The sequence below is a fragment of the Jatropha curcas genome, chromosome 11 (genome assembly GCF_041381405.1).
Source record: "Jatropha curcas cultivar XTBG-Jc1 chromosome 11, XTBG_Jcur_1.0, whole genome shotgun sequence".
In the NCBI taxonomy this organism is placed as follows: Eukaryota; Viridiplantae; Streptophyta; class Magnoliopsida; order Malpighiales; family Euphorbiaceae; genus Jatropha; species Jatropha curcas.
Window position 1 is genome coordinate 7706089 of NC_143161.1, and position 19256 is coordinate 7725344.

At 33.5% G+C, this 19256-nt stretch overlaps 4 protein-coding genes across 5 annotated transcripts; 3 read left to right on the plus strand and 1 right to left on the minus strand.

Moving 5' to 3' along the window:
• Positions 1–3475: 3475 nt before the first annotated feature.
• On the plus strand, positions 3476–8727 carry AO (L-aspartate oxidase). Of its 2 annotated transcripts, XM_089716254.1 has the most exons (9): positions 3476–3880; positions 4326–4412; positions 4529–4669; positions 5248–5611; positions 5806–6048; positions 6272–6328; positions 6434–6514; positions 7001–7062; positions 7594–8727. In XM_089716254.1, exons 3-9 carry the CDS (start codon positions 4539–4541, stop codon positions 8600–8602), a joined length of 1947 nt encoding a protein of 648 aa, XP_089572380.1. In that variant the 5' UTR covers positions 3476–3880; positions 4326–4412; positions 4529–4538; the 3' UTR covers positions 8603–8727. The 2 variants fall into 2 exon arrangements, with proteins under 2 accessions (XP_089572380.1, XP_089572379.1); XM_089716253.1 differs by lacking the exon at positions 4326–4412 and having other exon boundaries at positions 3477–3880.
• A 139-nt stretch (positions 8728–8866) lies between these two features.
• On the plus strand, positions 8867–11873 carry LOC149492466 (GDSL esterase/lipase At3g27950-like). Its single transcript, XM_089716255.1, has 5 exons — positions 8867–9706; positions 10083–10283; positions 10464–10642; positions 10736–11006; positions 11323–11873. The coding sequence occupies exons 1-5, from the start codon at positions 9454–9456 to the stop codon at positions 11562–11564; spliced, it is 1146 nt and encodes a 381-aa protein (XP_089572381.1). The 5' UTR covers positions 8867–9453; the 3' UTR covers positions 11565–11873.
• Positions 11874–12907: 1034 nt separating this feature from the next.
• On the plus strand, positions 12908–15006 carry LOC149492467 (GDSL esterase/lipase At5g14450-like). Its single transcript, XM_089716257.1, has 5 exons — positions 12908–13259; positions 13345–13545; positions 13657–13808; positions 13891–14161; positions 14243–15006. The coding sequence occupies exons 1-5, from the start codon at positions 12998–13000 to the stop codon at positions 14482–14484; spliced, it is 1128 nt and encodes a 375-aa protein (XP_089572383.1). The 5' UTR covers positions 12908–12997; the 3' UTR covers positions 14485–15006.
• Positions 15007–15148: 142 nt separating this feature from the next.
• On the minus strand, positions 15149–18312 carry KLCR2 (Tetratricopeptide repeat (TPR)-like superfamily protein). The gene is made up of 3 exons (XM_089716256.1): positions 18123–18312; positions 15868–17878; positions 15149–15674 (listed from the first exon to the last, which is right to left on the minus strand). The coding sequence occupies exons 2-3, from the start codon at positions 17856–17858 to the stop codon at positions 15461–15463; spliced, it is 2205 nt and encodes a 734-aa protein (XP_089572382.1). The 5' UTR covers positions 17859–17878; positions 18123–18312; the 3' UTR covers positions 15149–15460.
• Positions 18313–19256: the final 944 nt, after the last annotated feature.

Genomic DNA, 19256 nt, shown 5'->3' on the forward strand with positions numbered 1-19256 from the left:
AATAATATTGAAAATTATATAATTTATGTCGCAGCCCGAGTTCACCCGTGCACACCCTAAAAAGCAACTGGTACATATGTTGGAACTGACGCGAACCGACTGAAAATGTCAATAATAGCCCTAAACTTTGTGTCTATTGTATAAATCATGTCAGAAAGCATCACCAGTCACGTGAATTCATCCATGGTGATTATGTTGGGATAGAAAATCAGGAAATATAGAAAAATATTAAAAAAGAAATAGTTTTATTTTTAAAATTTTATTGATATTTAAAATATGTGAGAGGAAAGTAAGGAGAAGAAAATAATTTTATGAATAGAAAAATTTTAGAGATAATTGAAAGTGATTGAATTTTTCATGTAAATAAGTTATTATTGGAAAATGGAAATGAAGCTGAGAACTTTTTTTTAATGTGAGGAAGATTAATATGCTTTTTTAAATAAGTTTTTATAATGTAAATAAGTTTAATATGCTTTTTTAAAAATTTTTAATAATAATTACTATCCATTTTTTAGGATTAATATTATATTTTTTGCATGTTCCCATAAGTTGCAAATTGTCATAGCTATAGCCACCATGCAATCTGTTATATATAGGTAAATGCTCCTTTCCATTAATAATATGGGGACCATTACGAGTCCATACATTGCTACTGTTGAAAGTTTTCTATTTTGCAGACTGTATTTTTTTTTTTTTCAATTTATAAAGCCTACTGTAAATATAAAATAAAAAATAAAAAGGTGGCATTAAATACTTCAGTTGTCGTCCATGAATGTAAATCGTATAAGATTTTTCACTGTAATAAATCAATTAATTTCTCAAAATTATAATAAAAATTCATTAATTTGACTAAATTATTAATATTAATAATTAATGCATCTAATATAAAAGAATAAATTTTTTAATTCATTGGAAGCTTTTATGAGCCGAAGTAATACTGCAGACTACACAACAGGATAATCCTCCCTTGATTCACCAAATTGGTGAAAACAACTGTGATTGAGAGAATTTGAACTCGATATTTCTCTATTTTCACGTAAAAGAATAAATTTTAATAATTTATTATTTATTTTTTAATATTTCCAAAAGGAGTTATGTTTCTGAAAAAAAAAAACTAGTTTAAAATGAATTATATTTGTGTAAATAGAAAATCATACTGCCTCGATAAAGGCGCATTTATGACAAAGTCCTGCAATCCAATTTGATTTAGTATTGGTTGGATAGAAAAAGTGCACATATATTACTAAAAAAAAAAAAAGTGCACAAATCGTATTGTCGTCTTTCTCTCTATTGTTTTGGTGGATTGGAGCTTGTTAAGAGTCGTTTTCAATTTTGATGGAGGAGAGGCTGACCAGTGACCAACCCCCGGATGAATGCCAACCAATCAAACAAGTCCTTTTTCTGTTTTTAATAAAATAAGTTAATTTTGAAAGAAAAGTCGATTAAGGAATTAGTTTTTTTTTTTAATAAAATCCTTTTATTTTGTCAATAAATAAATTTAAAATCTTTAGACATATTTTTATCTATTCCTAACTTAACTAGCGTAATTTTGACGATCCAAATTTTCTTCCAATAAAACCATTATGTATATCAATCCTTTTTCTGAAAAAAAATAAATAGTAATAAATTATGATGATTTTTTTAATTGCAAGGTTTTTTGAAAGGAAATTGCAATGAGTTATTTGCTTCTATTATCTATTTTCAGTTGGGTTCAAGTAGAGACCTTGAGCAAACCAATCCGACGAAACAACTCAAAAGATAAAGAAATATGTAGCAATGTAAAGACTACCGATAAAGCATCCCAAGCAAAATTTACAATATCCATATGAATTATGTCCTCTCCCATAAATCTCAATACAAAATTGTAACATAATAAAGAACTAAATAATAGATGAAATATTTTAGGAATATTGTAAAAAAAATTTCTTGATTTACTTATGTGGAAAGGATGATCCATTCAATTTCTAATTAGATAATATAATGAATAGAATTAAGCATAGTCACCGGTTCATTTTGAACCGAAATTGAACCGTACTGTAGATGAATTGAAACCGGACCGGAACCATCAGTTCAAGGGCTGGTTAAGGTTCAGGTGAATGTTAAATTTGAACCTGAATCGGCCTTGAACTGGCGGTTTCGGTCCGATTCGAACCGAAAATTTTCTATTTTTATTTTCAAATAATAATCACTTAGTCTATTTTAAACATCTTTAAAAGTTTCAATAATATTTTACTACATGATATACTTTACTTAAGTTTTTTTTTTTTTTTTTAAATACACTTTACTTTAAAGGTTAAAAATCTAAAAAATAAAATAGTAAAAAAAAGAGAGAAATATTTAGTCTAAACTTATATTATTTTTAACTTTTTTTAACCCTTTTAAATTGTTTACTAAGTTTAAAAGACATTCTTTTGAAGCATTTTTTAAAATTTTCTTACAATTAATTTAATTAATAATATTTTTAAAAAATAAAGTGATAACTTATATGATTATTTTGTAAAATTAATTAATTTTATTCTTATACGAGTATGAGCATTCTAAAATTTATTTAAAATAAAATTTATCAATATTTTTTAAACTCATATTAATACTTTCAAAGAAAGATGTAATGTTAGAACCAATTTTTTTTTAAAAAAAATATATTGCTGAAAACCGTGATCGTGACTATTGGTCCATCGGAACCGGACCGGAACCAGCGATTCAAGTTGAACTTTTTTAAAATTTTAAATCATCGATTCTGTGAACTGGAATTGGTGGTTCAATGAACCGGCCATGCCTAAATAGAATTAATAAATTCAATTTTTAATTACCATAGCAATATTAACCGCATTTTAGATGTTTCTGAAAAACATAAAATTTTTATAGAAGGCACAAATATATATCAAATATAAAGAGACCCGTTTGAGGAACGTGGACTCATCCCGAAAAAAAAAAAAAAAACTCGTGATTTTATTGGCATCCTTAAGGTAATGCATTATCCACGTACGTTAACTAAAAAAATATTGTGACACTCTTAATTTTTATTTTAACCAATTGAATATTTTTACTTATAAAATTTCAGCAATTGAACACCTCAAATTGTAAAATAATTTTATCGAATATCTTAATTTATAAAATTAGATCTATTAAATACTTATTAAATAATTAAAACAAATGAAAATTTTGTTGTAAAAGTTGTACTAAATGCACAATAAATTAATATTTTGTACATAAAAATTAAGAATATCAAGAAATTATTGCTAGTAGATGAAGTGTATAATATTATCAAATAGGGCATAATAAGTTCCGTGTAAAATTTAGAGTGCCACGATTTTTTTTTTTTTTTTTAATATAAGTTATAAAGGTGAATTTATGCGTTTGGTAATCTATTTTCCCAAAGTTTGAGCCTAAATCTGTTACGCCTTCCGATTCCCACCCAATTCTTTACGTCAAAAGAGAAACAAAATTGACCAGAAACAGAATTGAAAGACAGAGTAAAAGACAAAACCACTAAGAAAAATTAGGGTAAAAAAAAAAGAAAGATGAAAACGACAAGAAAGAGACATGGGCGGCGCGCACAAGCACATAGGAAAAGCATGGCGCGAATTTCGACGATGGTTCTGGTCTGTGCAAGAAGCCTTAAATAGGACTGGCTGTAGCGTTCTGCCATGCCTGTGATTCTCATCTTCTCTAAAACCTCTCCTTGAAAATATTTATTAAAAAAACAACAATCTCAAGAATTTTGTGTTCATTATTCTCTTTTAACATTTATTGATTTTGTTGGTCTTTTAAGTCTCTCCTTTAAAGACCAAGAATACCCAGATTCAGATTTTGCATGCAGTACTGTCGAGGACTCGAATTGAGAATAACAAAGAACAAGGAATAAAGAACTATTTTTTAGGTGTGTTAGATCTTTGGTTTATAAACTTTTTTTATTGTTATGTTATGATTATTGAAAATTGATTGATGTTTCTTGTTCTTGTTGACGACTAAGATGTTGGGTTTCTGTTTTTCAGTTTTGTTTTTGTTGTTTTGAGGCTAGGTCCAGTTGCATGTTGCTTTTGTTTAATATTTTCTTTTTTTGGCTGATTGGCAATATTTTTTTTTTGGCTGACTGGTAGCAGTTTGCTTGGTTAATAGAGTTTCTACATTATCCACAGCTTTATGTTTCATGCTTTATTTGTTTTTCAGTCTTTTTCTGTTTGTGAGTTTCAGTCATTTTTCAGGTACCTGTTTTGGGTTTTTGGTTCCTTAATTCTTTTGTATTTGAATCATTTTTTGGATTTTCCATCTTTAAGGGTTCTTTGAGAAATTTTTATGAATTCCATTTTCTTTTGTGTTGGCAGCATTATCTTTTACAGAATTGAAATCTCATGGGAAAACAGGAGGGGGATTCTGTGTGATTGTGGTTGAATTTTGTTGGACTATTGTTGGTTGGTCTTGTAGCTGTTTCGTGATCAATTTGTGTTTAGTATAGTCTAATTGGTTTATTTTATGTCCTAATTTAGTAAACTTTCTTTTTCTCTGTCTTTCTTTTTTTGTCTGGCAGAGATTCTCAAATGACAAGTACAGCTGCACTAAATGGCAACCTGCACTATGGGGTAAACAGATGGAGGGTACACAGTTGTTCTCAATCTGCTTGGGTATCTAGTGTGGCATTCAATGGAGGCTTACAAAAAGAGCTTTCATGGTATTTGACAAGGATCTTTTCTCAGCTATTTAATTTCTGTTTTGATTTTTAAATTTTTTTTTTTTTTTGGTACATAGAATTTGCTATTTATTTTATTAATTTTTTCAAATAGTGAATTCAGTAACATAATTACTTCAAATTTTTTAAATGATTCCGGGTTGAGAGCTTGTAGATTCCTGTTTCATGTCTTTACTGACATGAAAGCCACAACTAGTCCCCTAAATAGCATCTGATAGATGCTTTTGTGGCTCCTAAAACTTCTTAATAGTTGTTTCTTACAGCTTTGGCTCAATGGTGTTTGATTATATTACACCATAAAAATATGTTCTAGTAGAGAATTTTCAACCATGCTGTTTTTTTATGGCTGCAAGCTGGTGCTTTATAAGAGGGAGGATGTCTTTTAACCTGAAGCAGGTTTTCCTACATGCCTTTTTCTTCTTGGATAATATCCTCGTACTGTTGTGTAAGGGTGTCGTGATGACAGTGAGACAATCATAATTCATGATATATATTGTGTCAAAGCTTTCCAAATATATTCTTGGTTATTATTTATTTTGTGGTGGATGTAAATCTTCTAGGTCACATGGAGTATCCAAGATATTGCAAATCCAAAAATGTAATTGTTCTCAATTTACCATTGGAGAGCATTGGAGATCCCTCAGAATGAGACCAGTTAGTGTGTCATCTTGCTTGAGAGATGGTTCCACTAGGTATTTTGATTTTGTTGTCATTGGAAGTGGAGTTGCTGGCCTTCGCTATGCTCTTGAAGTTGCAAAACATGGAACTGTTGCAGTGATCACCAAGGCTGAGCCTCATGAGAGCAATACAAACTATGCCCAAGGTGGTGTTAGTGCTGTGTTGTGTCCTTTGGATTCTGTGGAGAGTCACATGCAGGACACCATTGTAGCTGGGGCTAATCTATGTGATGAGGAGACTGTCAGAGTAAGAATTTTTCATTATGATTCTTCTTAGTGCTATTCTGAGTGCTACTATCTTTTTAATTTAAAAATGTCAACTAATAGATGCTGAATTTCTTAAATTGCATTATCTGCTAATACTAATATTTCCATAAGCACTAGTTATAAGTTATCCATAATGAAAGATATGGTGATTTAGTTGTTATATTTTTTCTCTAGGTTGTTTGTACTGAAGGACCTGACAGAATCAGGGAATTGATAGCTATGGGTGCAATGTTTGATCATGGTGAGGACGGTAACCTGCACCTAGCAAGGGAGGGGGGTCACTCTCACCATAGAATTGTCCATGCTGCCGATATGACAGGAAGGGAGATTGAGCGAGCTCTGCTTGAGGCAGTTGTTAATGATCCTAAAATATCCATGTTTGAACACCACTTTGCGATAGATTTGCTAACTTCTCAGGTTCACTTCTTGATACTCTTTTTGTCTGTAGGTATAATTTAGATATTCAAATATTTGGTTCAATAATTTCTAGAAATAATTAGGTCTTGTTATAATTCCGAACTGAAGACCAGGTGAATGATTTATCTCACTCATGTTGCATTGTCTATATTTGACATAATAATTAAGGGTTAAAAATACATATCAATGTGGATTCTGAGGCAATTTTTTTTATTGCTGGTAGGATGGTCTTAATACAGTTTGCCATGGTGTTGACACAATCAATACTGAATCTAAAGAGGTGATGCAAGGATTCATTTATTTAGTATTATCTTGCCAATTTTTAGCTGGGATATCTATCCAGGTTGTTTGATTGCACTAAAGACCTTTTACCCCAAAACTCCAGGTTGTTCGATTCATTTCAAAGGTGACTCTGCTTGCAGCAGGTGGGGCTGGACATATCTATCCATCTACCACAAATCCTCTGGTACCTTTCATTTTCTAGTTATATTAAGTCATTTACCTGAATGATATTTTACACCAGATATAAAATTTGGTCACTTGGAGTTCTTGAAATGACAACTTCCTAGCCTAGACATACATAAATGAATAAATATGGCTAATTAAGTTGACTATTCGGTGGGCAGTGGTACCTCAAACTGCACAAACCACCATCTTAGTTTGAATACACCTAAAATGGATTCGTGGCATGCATTCAACTGTCCTCTCAGTGAAGGAAAGTTGTTCCTGCCTGTTTTAAGTCACCAGCTAGCTGTTCTACTGCAATAATAGCATCTAGATCTTATTGCGGTCAGCTACTCTATTCATATATTTCTTTATTTATTCCCAAATTTATAGATTCATCAATCTATTTTATTGCTTGGTATATACTTCAAATGCACATATCTACAGAACGTTGATCATGCACATACTATCATTAATGGCATTCTTACTTCTGAAGATGTTATTCTAGGTGGCCACTGGAGATGGTATTGCTATGGCGCACAGAGCTCAAGCTGTGATTTCCAACATGGAGTAAGTAAATGGTTATCTGTTGTTCTCCGAAAAGTCTTGTTCTTATACATCATGTCAATTTTTCCTTCTTTTGTTACATGAATAACAACACAGTAATGTGTAAATTGGCAGTTTATTTCCAGATTGTTATGGTACTGTGTCCAAAATCAAGTTTTAGGTTAATTTACAGAGCAAGCTTAAAGTTCTATTTGTAAATGATTTTGAGATCTTCATCCTTTCTTCCCTATTTTTGATTGTTTGGAGAGTTTGGTTTGGGTATGTTAAGAGAGAAACCAATGATGTTAAATTCGTAACATAGTTTTGGAAATATTGCTTTCCGTATTTCATTCCATAATATCTTTAACCACATGAAAACAAATTGTTAAATAACTTCATCATGTACTAAGGAAGTTTGTTCAGGATTAACAACAAAGCACGATAATATTTAAAGAAACTAAACAAACTGCTAAAAGAAAGTTAACAATTAAAAGCCATGTTAATAAAATGATCTTTCTGATATATATGATTTACCACACACTTCTTTTTTCTTAGATTTGTGCAGTTCCACCCAACTGCCTTAGCTGATGAAGGCCTTCCTATCAAACCAAACAAAACTCGAGAAAATGCATTTCTCATCACTGAAGCTGTTAGGGGTGATGGAGGTATCCTCTATAATTTAGGTATGGAAAGGTTTATGCCCTTGTATGATGAGAGAGCTGAGCTAGCTCCTAGAGATGTTGTGGCCAGAAGTATAGATGACCAGCTTAAAAAGCGGAATGAGAAGTATGTTCTTCTTGATATAAGTCACAGACCCAGAGGAAAGATACTGTCTCACTTCCCCAACATAGCTGCTGAGTGTCTTAAGTATGGCCTTGATATAACTCATCAGCCAATTCCAGTGGTTCCTGCCGCTCATTACATGTGTGGTGGAGTACGTGCTGGGCTTCAGGGGGAGACAAATGTGCGGGGCCTTTATGTAGCAGGTGAAGTTGCTTGCACTGGTTTGCATGGAGCAAACAGGCTTGCAAGCAATTCATTGCTTGAGGCGCTGGTTTTTGCACGAAGAGCTGTCCAGCCTTCAATTGATCACATGAAAAGCTCTAGGCTTAATCTCAGTGCTTCAGATTGCTGGGCTCGACCGGTTGTGCCTTATTCACTTGGGAGAAATGTAATGGACAATATATTGAATACAACAGCAGAAGTAAGAAAAGAACTGCAATCAATCATGTGGAAATATGTAGGAATTGTTCGCTCGACAACAAGGCTAGAAACTGCTGAGCAAAAAATCAGCGAATTGGAGTCTCAATGGGAGAAGCATTTATTTCATCAAGGTTGGAAGCAAACAATGGTAGGACTTGAGGCTTGTGAAATGAGGAACCTCTTTTGTTGTGCAAAGCTGGTGTTAAGCAGTGCCCTAGCGAGGCGTGAAAGCCGTGGGCTTCATTACACTATTGATTTTCCTCATTTGGAGGAAAGCAAGAGGTTGCCAACAATTATTTTCCCTTCTTCGCTAAATAGTACATGGAGTTCTAGACAACTACACAAGCAAGCTATCTGTTAGCAAGTGCAGGGTTTGTTTCTGATTCTTCCAGGAAAAACCTGGTATTCAAAGGATATATCATTCATCATTTAAATGGAAATTTGTAATGAAAACCTTTGCAAAGAAATATAATGTGCCTTTCTTCATTTGCTTGAAATTTTTTCATTGGAGAAATCCTGACAAAGATGTTCTGTGGGTTTAACTTGTCACCTAAAGGATGAGTTTTGGTCCAATGGTACTGGAGTCGTTTCCAGACTGGGAATTTATGAATTATTGTTTTTAGACCGGGTACTATAGAGTAAATATATATAAATTAATTTTCCTATAACTTCCTTTCTGTTTTTTCTCATTTATTGTTCACCACTACGCCAATCCCAATATTTTTTTTCCCAACCAACACAAAACAAGAACTTTGGATGCAAATGTAAGCAGAGGAGAATAAACTTTGATCTAGAAGTTACCCAACCCAACCCAATTAAGCCTTAACACCCAACTTGGTCGGGATTGGTTATATGGATCTGCTTTATTCACTGTATTCATAGCAGGTTACTAGTTATAGATTTTGCATCAAGGATTTGAATGCAAAATTCAGATTAGTGGGACCTGTTTATTTTCCACTTCACATGTACAAGGCCTTTAACTTTGGGAAGATCGTTGTCTTTTCTTCCAACAGTGGACCCTCTTTCCAGCTGCAAAACTTGAAAGAAAGAAAAATAAGCCAATTTATCAAATATCAACTTGCAGCAGCTTCAAAGCATTTCATTGCTGTCCTTTTCAAAGATTAGAACAAAACTCCTTTAAAGTGAAAGTTAAAGAAAAAGAGAGAACTGGGTGCTCTTTTCTTGCTGCTGTTGCTACTTAGATTAGCTAGAATGGACCCATTGAAGCTACTTTGTGTACTTGGTCTTTTGGTTTTGGAAATTATTACACAACCAAAAGTGGTGATATCTAGCACTGGCTTGCAGAAATGTGGGTTTCAAGCAATATACAACTTTGGAGATTCAAATTCAGATACTGGAGGAATATCTGCAGCAATATCAGAAGTCACGTCACCAAATGGTGAAACTTTCTTTGGACATCCTTCAGGAAGATATTGTGATGGTCGTCTCATCATAGATTTTATAGGTATTAACTAATTAGTAGAAAAATTATTGCTTTCTCTTATATAACAAAGGCCATGTTTTGCATTATTATTTATTGCTAGTAGCAGATTTTGAACAAAAACTAAACTATGAATGACTTTATTATTTCAGTGGATGTTTATTTTGTAAATATGGTTTTTATCAGTGTAAAATTCATTTTAGAAAACGTACAAGTTTAGAACTTTTCCGAATCAGGTTTGGATCTATAAAAACAACATTTTAAGAATCTAATGTTCATTAGTACATAACAATTCTTCTGAATTTTCAATTCACAATTGCTATGGAAATAGTAATGTGAAACTAGCCCTGAAGCATCACCATAACACTAATCTGAAGCTAAAAATTGTTTTTGGTTGCAGCTGAGAGGCTGAAGCTACCATACCTCAGTGCATATCTGGACTCAATTGGGACAGATTTCAGGCATGGTGTAAACTTTGCAACAGGAGGTTCTTCTATTCGTCCGGGAGGTTTTAGTCCATTCCATCTAGGCATACAAGTTTCTCAGTTCATACAATTCAAAGCTCGCACTACAGCTTTGTATAACAAACTTGGCGCAAGCGGTTAGTACTTAGTTCCTCATTTCCTCTCATTTTAGGATTTGTTTAACATTACCATTTGAACCATGTAAAATTCTTGTCTTATTTTTCTTTTGCTTATTCTTATATGTGTGCTTTTTTTTTATGTGATTTATTTTAATATTAAGTTGACAAATTCTATATGCTAACTCGAAATCATAACAGAAACAGGAAAACTCCCGCCATTCAAAAGAAATCTTCCTAGGCCTGCAGACTTCTCTACTGCACTATACACATTTGATATTGGGCAGAATGACCTGGCCTATGGGCTTCAACACACAACAGAGGAAAAAGTTATAATGTCTATTCCTGATATACTTAACCAGTTTTCAGAAGCAGTGCATGTAAGCATACTGGACCTGTTACCACAAGGGCAGATGAGAAAACCATTTTATACTTGCAGTTCAGCTAACAAATTTTTATTCATGGTGTTTCAGCGACTGTACAAGGAAGGGGCAAGAATTTTCTGGGTGCATAATACAGGTCCAATTGGTTGCTTACCTTATAGTCCTATATATCATCAATCAAAGCCTGGTGATCTTGATCAAAGTGGATGTGTAAAGCCTCAAAACAAGATTGCTCAGGAGTTTAACCGGCAGCTGCAGAATAAAGTATCCCAGCTGAGGAAAAAGCTTCCTCATTCAGCATTCACATACATCGATGTCTACTCAGCCAAATATCAACTGATTAGCACTGCTAAGAATCAAGGTAACATTATATTAAATAATTTCAATTTCACATTCTGATACTAGATATAAAAATAATGAATAATTAGTATAAAATTAGAACATGTTGATGGGTTCCCAAATGTTTGTGATAGCTAATAAATATTTTAGTTGTGGGGTTCTATATTGATGCTAGTTTTTCTCAAGATCAACGTTTTGTCTTTTAGCAGGTGGTACAGCCTTCTGCTAAAAGTCCTTTTCGTTATAGTGTAATATTTCTCCTTTGATGATGTTTAGAACCGTATATTTTTAGTTGGAATGTGACTATGTCTAATGTTGATTTCATTACCATTTTGCAGGTTTCGTTGATCCAATGAACTTCTGTTGTGGCAGTTACTATGGATATCATATTGATTGTGGAAAGAAAGCCATAGTGAATGGAACAGTTTATGGGAATCCATGTCAGCATCCATCAATGCATATAAGCTGGGATGGGATACACTATTCCCAAGCAGCTAATTTATGGGTAGCAAATAAAGTTCTTAATGGGTCTCATTCTCATCCACCTTTTTCAATTGAAGACGCTTGTCAGCATTCCTAGAATACCATTTCAAGGCTCGATTCCCCGATTTCTATGCTATTATTCGAACAAGATAATAGTTGAAAATCTAAGCATTAATAATAATGCTAGTTTGCACTCTTTAGTTTGTTAGTTATGAGCATAAACCAGTAAACCTTCTTTGCAAAAAGAATGTTTTGATGTGGCAGATGCTCCATTTTTGTAGCTTTCTTTGTTAAACTACCACTTGCTGTTTTTTCGTTGCTCGATTAATTAACTTCTTTCTTAGTGTTCGATCCTTTCTTTATGAGGGTTTGGTAATAAATACACATATGATATTTGATTTTACTATACTAGACATTTTAAATGGTGTATCTTGGATTAACATAGCTTGGTAGTGCGACATGTTTCTCCATTAAAGCAATTAACGCATAATGGTGGGAACTCGGTAAAAGATCAATTGTTGTCAAGGTGTTCTTCGAAAAAAAAATTTATTATTTATTAAGGAATTATATTTCCAAAAGAGGTGCACAATAAAAATAGAAACAAAGAACTTCGAAAATTATTCTTCAGCATAGCATAAGATAGATATATTGCGATGCTTTTTGTTCAAAATAAAAAAATATTAATATTTTCAAAATTCCTTTAGTTTCATTTTATCTGTGACTGGCCATTTCGTGTCAATTACCGATTCATTTATACATAGATTTACTGTTCGTAATTCAAGTTGTAAACTCTATCTTATTTGAGGGTGCAATTTTATTTAATGTTTATAATTAGAGTGTCCAACTCTATATAATAAATACGTGATTTAGAGTGAGAATTCCAATAAATATGAAAATTGACATAAAATCACAAATTTGAGACCTTTTTCTAAATATTTTTTTTTTCCTATTGTGAAGCTATGTATACCATTTTTTTTACTCAGAATGTATATACTCAGTCTCTTATTGAGTTCTTATGCTAAATATTGTTGTTTGATAATTTGATAACCCTTTATATATTCTTAACTCTAGCCTTTGATCAAGCATTAATAACTGGATCTTTCCTAGTTTCTATGAAGACAAATTTAAAGGACGGGAATATCAAGGGCTAAGTCCAATTTATGGCATCTGCTAGCAGCCAAATTGATTCCAACTTGCTTTGCACTTTGGTTAACTTTCTTATGGGTTTACATTTGCCAATGGGATTTAAATTTTAATAATGATCATTATATTTTTCACAGTATGTACAAAGGCTCATAGAATGTGACAATACGTAGTTTCCTCATACTCTGCAATTCTGTAATGGATCTTATTTTGTTGGATTTGTCGATTTTTATAATATATTCAGCTAATTCATTCCCCCATTTGTCACATTATGCCTAATATTGCAGTATATATATAACTGTTAAGTTCTTGATTGGCATATCATCAAATCTGATAACAAATAAACATTTCTTGCAGGAAAAAGCATATATTTCTTGCTAAAGATTAATGATCATGGCCTCTAGAGGAATGTTTTCAATTCTTGAACTATTGTTTATGGTATTAGCAGTTGGAAAAGTTGCAGTTGCAACCAGCCGTAACAGTAAATCAAACTGTGCATTTGCTGCAATTTATAGTTTTGGAGACTCATTTGCAGATACTGGAGGAATGTCTGCTGCATTTGGTCCGGTGCCTCCTCCTCACGGCGAAACCTTCTTTGGAAAACCTTCTGGAAGGCTTTGTGATGGTCGTTTAATCATAGATTTCATGGGTGAGTTTCAAAATCTCGGAAAGTTGTTATTTGATACTAATCTAAGGATTTGAATGAACTTTAATTTGTTGTTGATTTGTTGCAGCTGAATACTTAGGATTGCCTTATCTAAGTGCATACTTAGACTCTATAGGCACAACATTTGCAAAAGGAGCAAATTTTGCAAGTGCAGGCTCATCTATTCGGCCGGGTCCTAGAAGTCCTTTCTTTCTAGCCCTTCAAGTCTCTCAGTTCATACAATTCAAAGCACGCACCGCAGAATTATATAACAACTCAAAAAATCGCGGTAAGAGATTATGTATACCTTAGCTTCAAGTTTCATGGTTAAAACTTAACAAAAAAAAAAAAAAAAAAAATGGCGACGTTCTCATTTTTCTGGTTTGCTGTCTATATATAGGTTCTCTTCCAAATCCTAAAGATTTTTCCAAGGCCTTGTACACATTCGATATTGGACATAATGATTTGGCGTTTGGTTTTCTTAACACAACAGAAGATCAAGTTCATTTAGCATTTCCTGATATACTTGCTCAGTTCAGTCAAGCAGTACAAGTAAGCAATTATAATATATTAAAACCAAAAAGCTGCCTTCCAGAACAATATTAATAGGAAACTGATAAAATTTTGTTCACAGAGGCTTTATATTGAAGGGGCAAGAGCCTTTTTGGTGCATAACGTAGGCCCAATCGGCTGTGACCCTTTTGGTGTTGCAATGTACCCTCCAAAGAACACTACTCTCGACAAGAACCGCTGCGCTGTCGCGCAAAATGAGGCAGTTCAAGAATTCAATAGGCAACTAAAGGATACAGTAGTTCAGCTGAGGAAGCAACTGCCACTAGCTGCAATTACCTATATAGATGTTTATAAAGTTAAATTTTCACTTATTGATGATGCCAGAAATCAAGGTAAAATTTTGGAAATGATCTATTGGTTATATATTGAAATTGATTGCTGCTAATTACATTATTTTGATTACAATATGACAGGTTTTGAGGATCCATGGAGTTTCTGTTGTGGCATTTTAGAGCCTAAATTAGTTTTATTTTGTGGGACTAAATCAGAAGACAATAATACAACTCGGGTTGCAACATCTTGTACGGATCCTTCGAAAATCATTAGCTGGGATGGTGTGCACTTCAGTGAAGCAGCTAACAAGTGGGTTGTGAAAAAGCTTTTTGATGGTTCATCATCCGATCCGCCTGTTCCTATCAACCAGGCTTGTCCTTAAATTATGTAACCATATTAAACAGCAATAGCTCAATAAACACTGCATATGCTATGCAAGTGAGTCAAAAAATTTAAATGTAGCTAAAAAGAGAGTACTCCAAATAAAATGCTGACACAAAGAATGTAAGCAAATGTTAGGAGCTTCAATTCGAGCCGAGTAATGCTAAATAAAACTTTAGTACACTGCTAGAGTTTTATGATTATTTTCTGTTGCAATTTCTTTTTTCCTTCGAAATCTTCGCTTCAATATTCCTATATCTGGCTCCAGTTTTGATTAGAATACCTACTTATTTTTCGTAATTGGATTGTGATTTACATCAAAATGTAGCATTTTCTGTTGGTGTTGTTGGCTCCGAGTCACATATTGTACATCATTTTCATTACTTGGTTATTCTGTTGTGGTTGACAAAAGATGTTGACAGAACATTTTACTAAAACTGTAATCAGAAGTAAGATAAAAAAATGGCTTCTGATATGAGTAAGAGTTTCTGATGTGACTAAGAAACTATTGATGCAAAAAACTATTTGTGTTCAAAAGTTCTATTCAAAGCAAATAAGACACATGACAGTTAAAATAGAAGACTTCAAAGTTGAGTAGCTTATCAATATGGTAAAAGCAATTACAAGCATCCTAATTTGCAGTTTGGTGTACCAGTACAAGAAAATGATATTCTAACAATTTTAATTTCTTTTATTCAAAATTAAGCCATTACAAAGAAGAATATGACAGTTCTTGAATTACATAAGAAAATGAAGAATTAAATGCAGCCTTTTACCTTTAGCCCCACTCACTCCCCCTAAAAAGGATGTTATAAAATGAACACTTGAAAACAAATTTCTGATTCTTGTCATTATCACTTTCATTTATTTGTTTCCCCAGAATACCAACAGGAATTTAACAGACAAACCAACTGCCTAATCCTTGTCTAGTACGTTTTTTTTACAGGTATATGTATATGTATACACAATCCTTATTATTACGATACCTCAATGGCACCATCCTGTATAATTTGAAGTTCTGTATCAAGAAGTTTTACTAGTGATCTTGATTTTCTGTTCCTGACTTTGCCTGCATCTTTCAGTAACTCTGCTAGCCTTCGCTTCTCATCGTCTACATCAGGATTTGCTGTTCCTAACTTCTCCTCTCTCATGCCAACAACATAGTCCAGAATCTCAATAGCATCATCGAGTCTGTATAATTGCACAATGCACGATAAAAAATTATAAAACAAAACTATAATTAATATTCACTTCAAGAAATAACAAATTCTGACAGCAGGGTCTACATGCTGCTAAAAGATAAAAACTTGTATGCATAAATTACAGAACTGAAAGAAATAAAAACAAGCAGTACTAATTTTATCTTATTGGAAGAGAAATTTACCTTCCCATTGCATCATAAGTGCCTGCTAGGTTGCTATAGACTCCTAATGTATCAGGATGACAAGGTCCGTATTCCTTCTCCAAAATGCTTCTTGCCTCTTCAAATAAATCTGCAGCCTCATTTATCGCATAACGTTGCACACAAGCTAGACCCATTTGATTCAAAGCAATGCCGAATAATGCTGATTTCTTCTCTCCGCTTGCTCGAAACTTTGAAACAGAACTTTTCAATGTTTTGTAAGACTCGGCATAATTTCCCATCATGTAGTACATTACTCCCATTTGGGCTTGAATTCCTGCAATTGTGCTTTGTTGACCTGGAGCGTTGCCATATATTTTCAAAGCCTTTTTAAGCAACCTGAGTGCTGGCTCAAATTGATTCATACATTGATAGATAGCAGAAATATCAAGAAATCCACTAGCTATTTCTTCTGCAGGGATCCCAGGATTGGTTTTTTCATAAATTCGAAGAGCATTTTCACAGTAGGACTTAGAATCCCTAAATTTCCCTATCCGATTGTACAAATCAGCCAACCGAACAAAAACAGAAGCAACTGCTGGATGATTCTCCCCTTTTCTTGACTTAAACACAGTAAGACCTTTCTGATAAGAGAAAATGGCCTCATCATACCTTGCCAAAGACAAATAAGCATCTCCGATGCTGCAATCAATTGAAGCAACATCTATGTCAAGCCCATTTGCTGCCATTGACATACTTGTCAAAACATAATGCTCAAGAGCAGCTTCATACTCTCCTTTTGCTTCGCATATAAGTCCCATAAGCCTTCTATCTGCTGCTTCTTCAAGCGAAGCAGGACCACCTTTCTCTCTATGTATGTCAAGTGCAATTTGACAAAGCTTCTCAGCCTCATCAAATTGCAATGCTTGGACATGAGCCTCAGCTAAATACCTGCAAGTTTCTCCGACTCGATAATCTGTTTCTCCTAGAACCTGTCTTTGTATTTCAAGACCAGCTGTATAACACAGAATTGCATTCTCAATTTGGCCTAGCATTGCATAAGTATCACCCAATTGCATACATCCAGCAAATTTAGCAAGTGCATGATTTTGACCGTCTTCTATTACTGGAATCTCAATAGACCTCTCAAGAACAGGAATTGCTTCATTATACTTCCCCAAACTGCAATATATTGCTGCTAAAACATGCAAAGACATTACAAGCTGTAAATTAGGCTTCCCATTTGCACATGCCTCAAATGATTTTGTTGCTCTAACAGCAAATTCAAGAGTCTTTTGTGGATTTTCACCCGAATTAATCATCTCTCTTGTTTGTTTAAGCAAGAATGGACCAAGGTCAGGATTATCTAATCCTACCTCAAGAGGATCTTCGTTTCCATTCCGAAATTTTGCCCTCATATAACCATTATTCCTCTGTTTCTTAAGAGGCAAGTCTTGGTTTTGCTTTCTTATATTCTTATCAAACTGCCTATCAACCAGATGAGGCTTCTCCTTCGGATATCTACTCTTAGGACTTGATTTTGTAGATCCCCCGACTTCAAATTGCAAGCGAAAAAGCTGCTTTTTAAGACTTGTAGCTCTGGTTTTGTCCTTGTTTGCAGAATTTTTATCAATTGAACCATTTGTATCTTTCTTAGGAGTCAAGTCATCGATAGTATTGCCATCTTCTTTATTTTCTGTAACAACTTCTTTTGTTACTATCTCCATTTCTCCAATATCTCCAACAAGGTGGCGTAACTCTGAATCAATTCTTGATTCTTCCCCATAAGATAGAAAACTCGCCCGGGAAGGCGAAGGATCAGAACTCTCCATCTCACATACATTGTGATATAACTGTTCAATCGAAGTGTCAACTACACCATCTATAGCCAGATCAATGGAGTCACTGCACTGACTATTTGGACTCAGTGTGCTTCTTGGAGACCTATAGCTTCCTTTATAAGGCGAATAGTCTCCATTGCCATCATCTATTTCTCTGTCTCCATTTAATGTATCCATGGCTATTCCAGGCATTATCAAATTATTGTATAAAACTGCAATTCAAGAAAAACTAAGTTCAAGCTACAATTACACTCAATTTCACACACAAATTTACATAAAAGAAAAAAAAAAGATTCCGACAAGAGAAGTTTACAAAAGAGATTCAGCAAGTTTAAACATTTCATTTCAATAATCCAAAAACACAATATAAACAAAAAATGGAACCGAAACAGAAATTATCCAAGAGAAACAGAGAGAATTAAAATAGAACATGACTTACAGATAAATGAGTCATACCTTACTGTTTCATTCAAGAAAAGAAGGCCAAACCTTTTGTTTCTTTAATTGCTGTGGACGTTATATACAGATACAGAGTGAGAGAGAGGAAGAGGGAGAGGGAGGGAGAGATTAAATTCTAAGCAGAGATATCTATTTGCACAAATATATATCAAGTTGATGATAGAGAAGAAGGCTTTTTGAGACATGGTTCGGGGTAAAATAGGAATCAAGAATGATTTATAATATTATATTGGAAAATATATGTGTAATTTACAGCTATACATGTATGCATTGTGTAGTTGTGGGGTTGCAGAGTGGTGGATTGTTGAAGCAATGAGGAAGGCGACTTCTCTCCCACCCTTTTCTGCGTCAGAAACAACCTATCTTATTACTAATTTTTTATTTTTTAATAATATTTAATTGTATTATTTGGCACTGCTTTATAGTCTAGTTTTCTGAATTCGAAAAATAATATCTTTGAATTTGAATTTGAATTTTAAATATCAAACAATCAAGTTAAAAAAAAATAAAATAAAAAGTGTTATTAATCTATCTAAATTCTAATAATTCTTCTCCTCTGCCAAAGAACTTAAATTTAATAATTTTATGTTTTTAGGAATTTTTTATTAATGAGGCTTTCATTAAGATTGTAACTTATCATCAATAATTTCATGTTTTTGACAGCATTTTATTTTTGGACGTTAAGAATTTGGCGCGATTAACGGCTTTCAACGGCAGAAGAGAATGTGAAAAGGTAAAAGTGACTACAAGTATCTAGTACAGAACGTGAAGGTTTGATTGTGTTCTGACACGTGGAATTAAAAAAGGTTATTAACAAGCTTTTAATCCAATCATTGAGGCGACTTTTGAGTTAGGTCCACGTGGCCCTTCAAATCCTGCCAGCTGTATGTCGCTGGTTTACAGTCAGCATTTTGAAAATCTGTTGGTGGGCCCTTTCTCTATGTTAGCGTAGGATAAGGCTAATAATATGTGGGCCCAAACATTGGCCCAAAACGAATTAGGGAATGGTTGGTGAACAGTAGTAGTAGACCGGTAGAAGTAAAAGAAGGAACACAAAGTGGAGGAAACTTTTTCATCCATTTCATTAATATAAGTTTTCAATTAATTTTAAAATTCAAAGATAATAGAATT

Coding starts and splice junctions, on each gene's coding strand:
- AO (XM_089716254.1), top strand. CDS start 4,539: ATGACAAGTACAGCTGCACTAAATGGCAACCTGCACTATGGGGTAAAC. Junction 6,049..6,271: donor TAGATTTGCTAACTTCTCAG/GTTCACTTCTTG, acceptor TATTGCTGGTAG/GATGGTCTTAATACAGTTTG. Junction 7,063..7,593: donor GCTGTGATTTCCAACATGGA/GTAAGTAAATGG, acceptor CTTTTTTCTTAG/ATTTGTGCAGTTCCACCCAA.
- LOC149492466 (XM_089716255.1), top strand. CDS start 9,454: ATGGACCCATTGAAGCTACTTTGTGTACTTGGTCTTTTGGTTTTGGAA. Junction 9,707..10,082: donor TCTCATCATAGATTTTATAG/GTATTAACTAAT, acceptor TTTTGGTTGCAG/CTGAGAGGCTGAAGCTACCA. Junction 10,284..10,463: donor TAACAAACTTGGCGCAAGCG/GTTAGTACTTAG, acceptor AAATCATAACAG/AAACAGGAAAACTCCCGCCA.
- LOC149492467 (XM_089716257.1), top strand. CDS start 12,998: ATGATCATGGCCTCTAGAGGAATGTTTTCAATTCTTGAACTATTGTTT. Junction 13,260..13,344: donor TTTAATCATAGATTTCATGG/GTGAGTTTCAAA, acceptor GATTTGTTGCAG/CTGAATACTTAGGATTGCCT. Junction 13,546..13,656: donor TAACAACTCAAAAAATCGCG/GTAAGAGATTAT, acceptor GTCTATATATAG/GTTCTCTTCCAAATCCTAAA.
- KLCR2 (XM_089716256.1), bottom strand. CDS start 17,858: ATGCCTGGAATAGCCATGGATACATTAAATGGAGACAGAGAAATAGAT. Junction 15,675..15,867: donor ACTTATGATGCAATGGGAAG/GTAAATTTCTCT, acceptor GCAATTATACAG/ACTCGATGATGCTATTGAGA.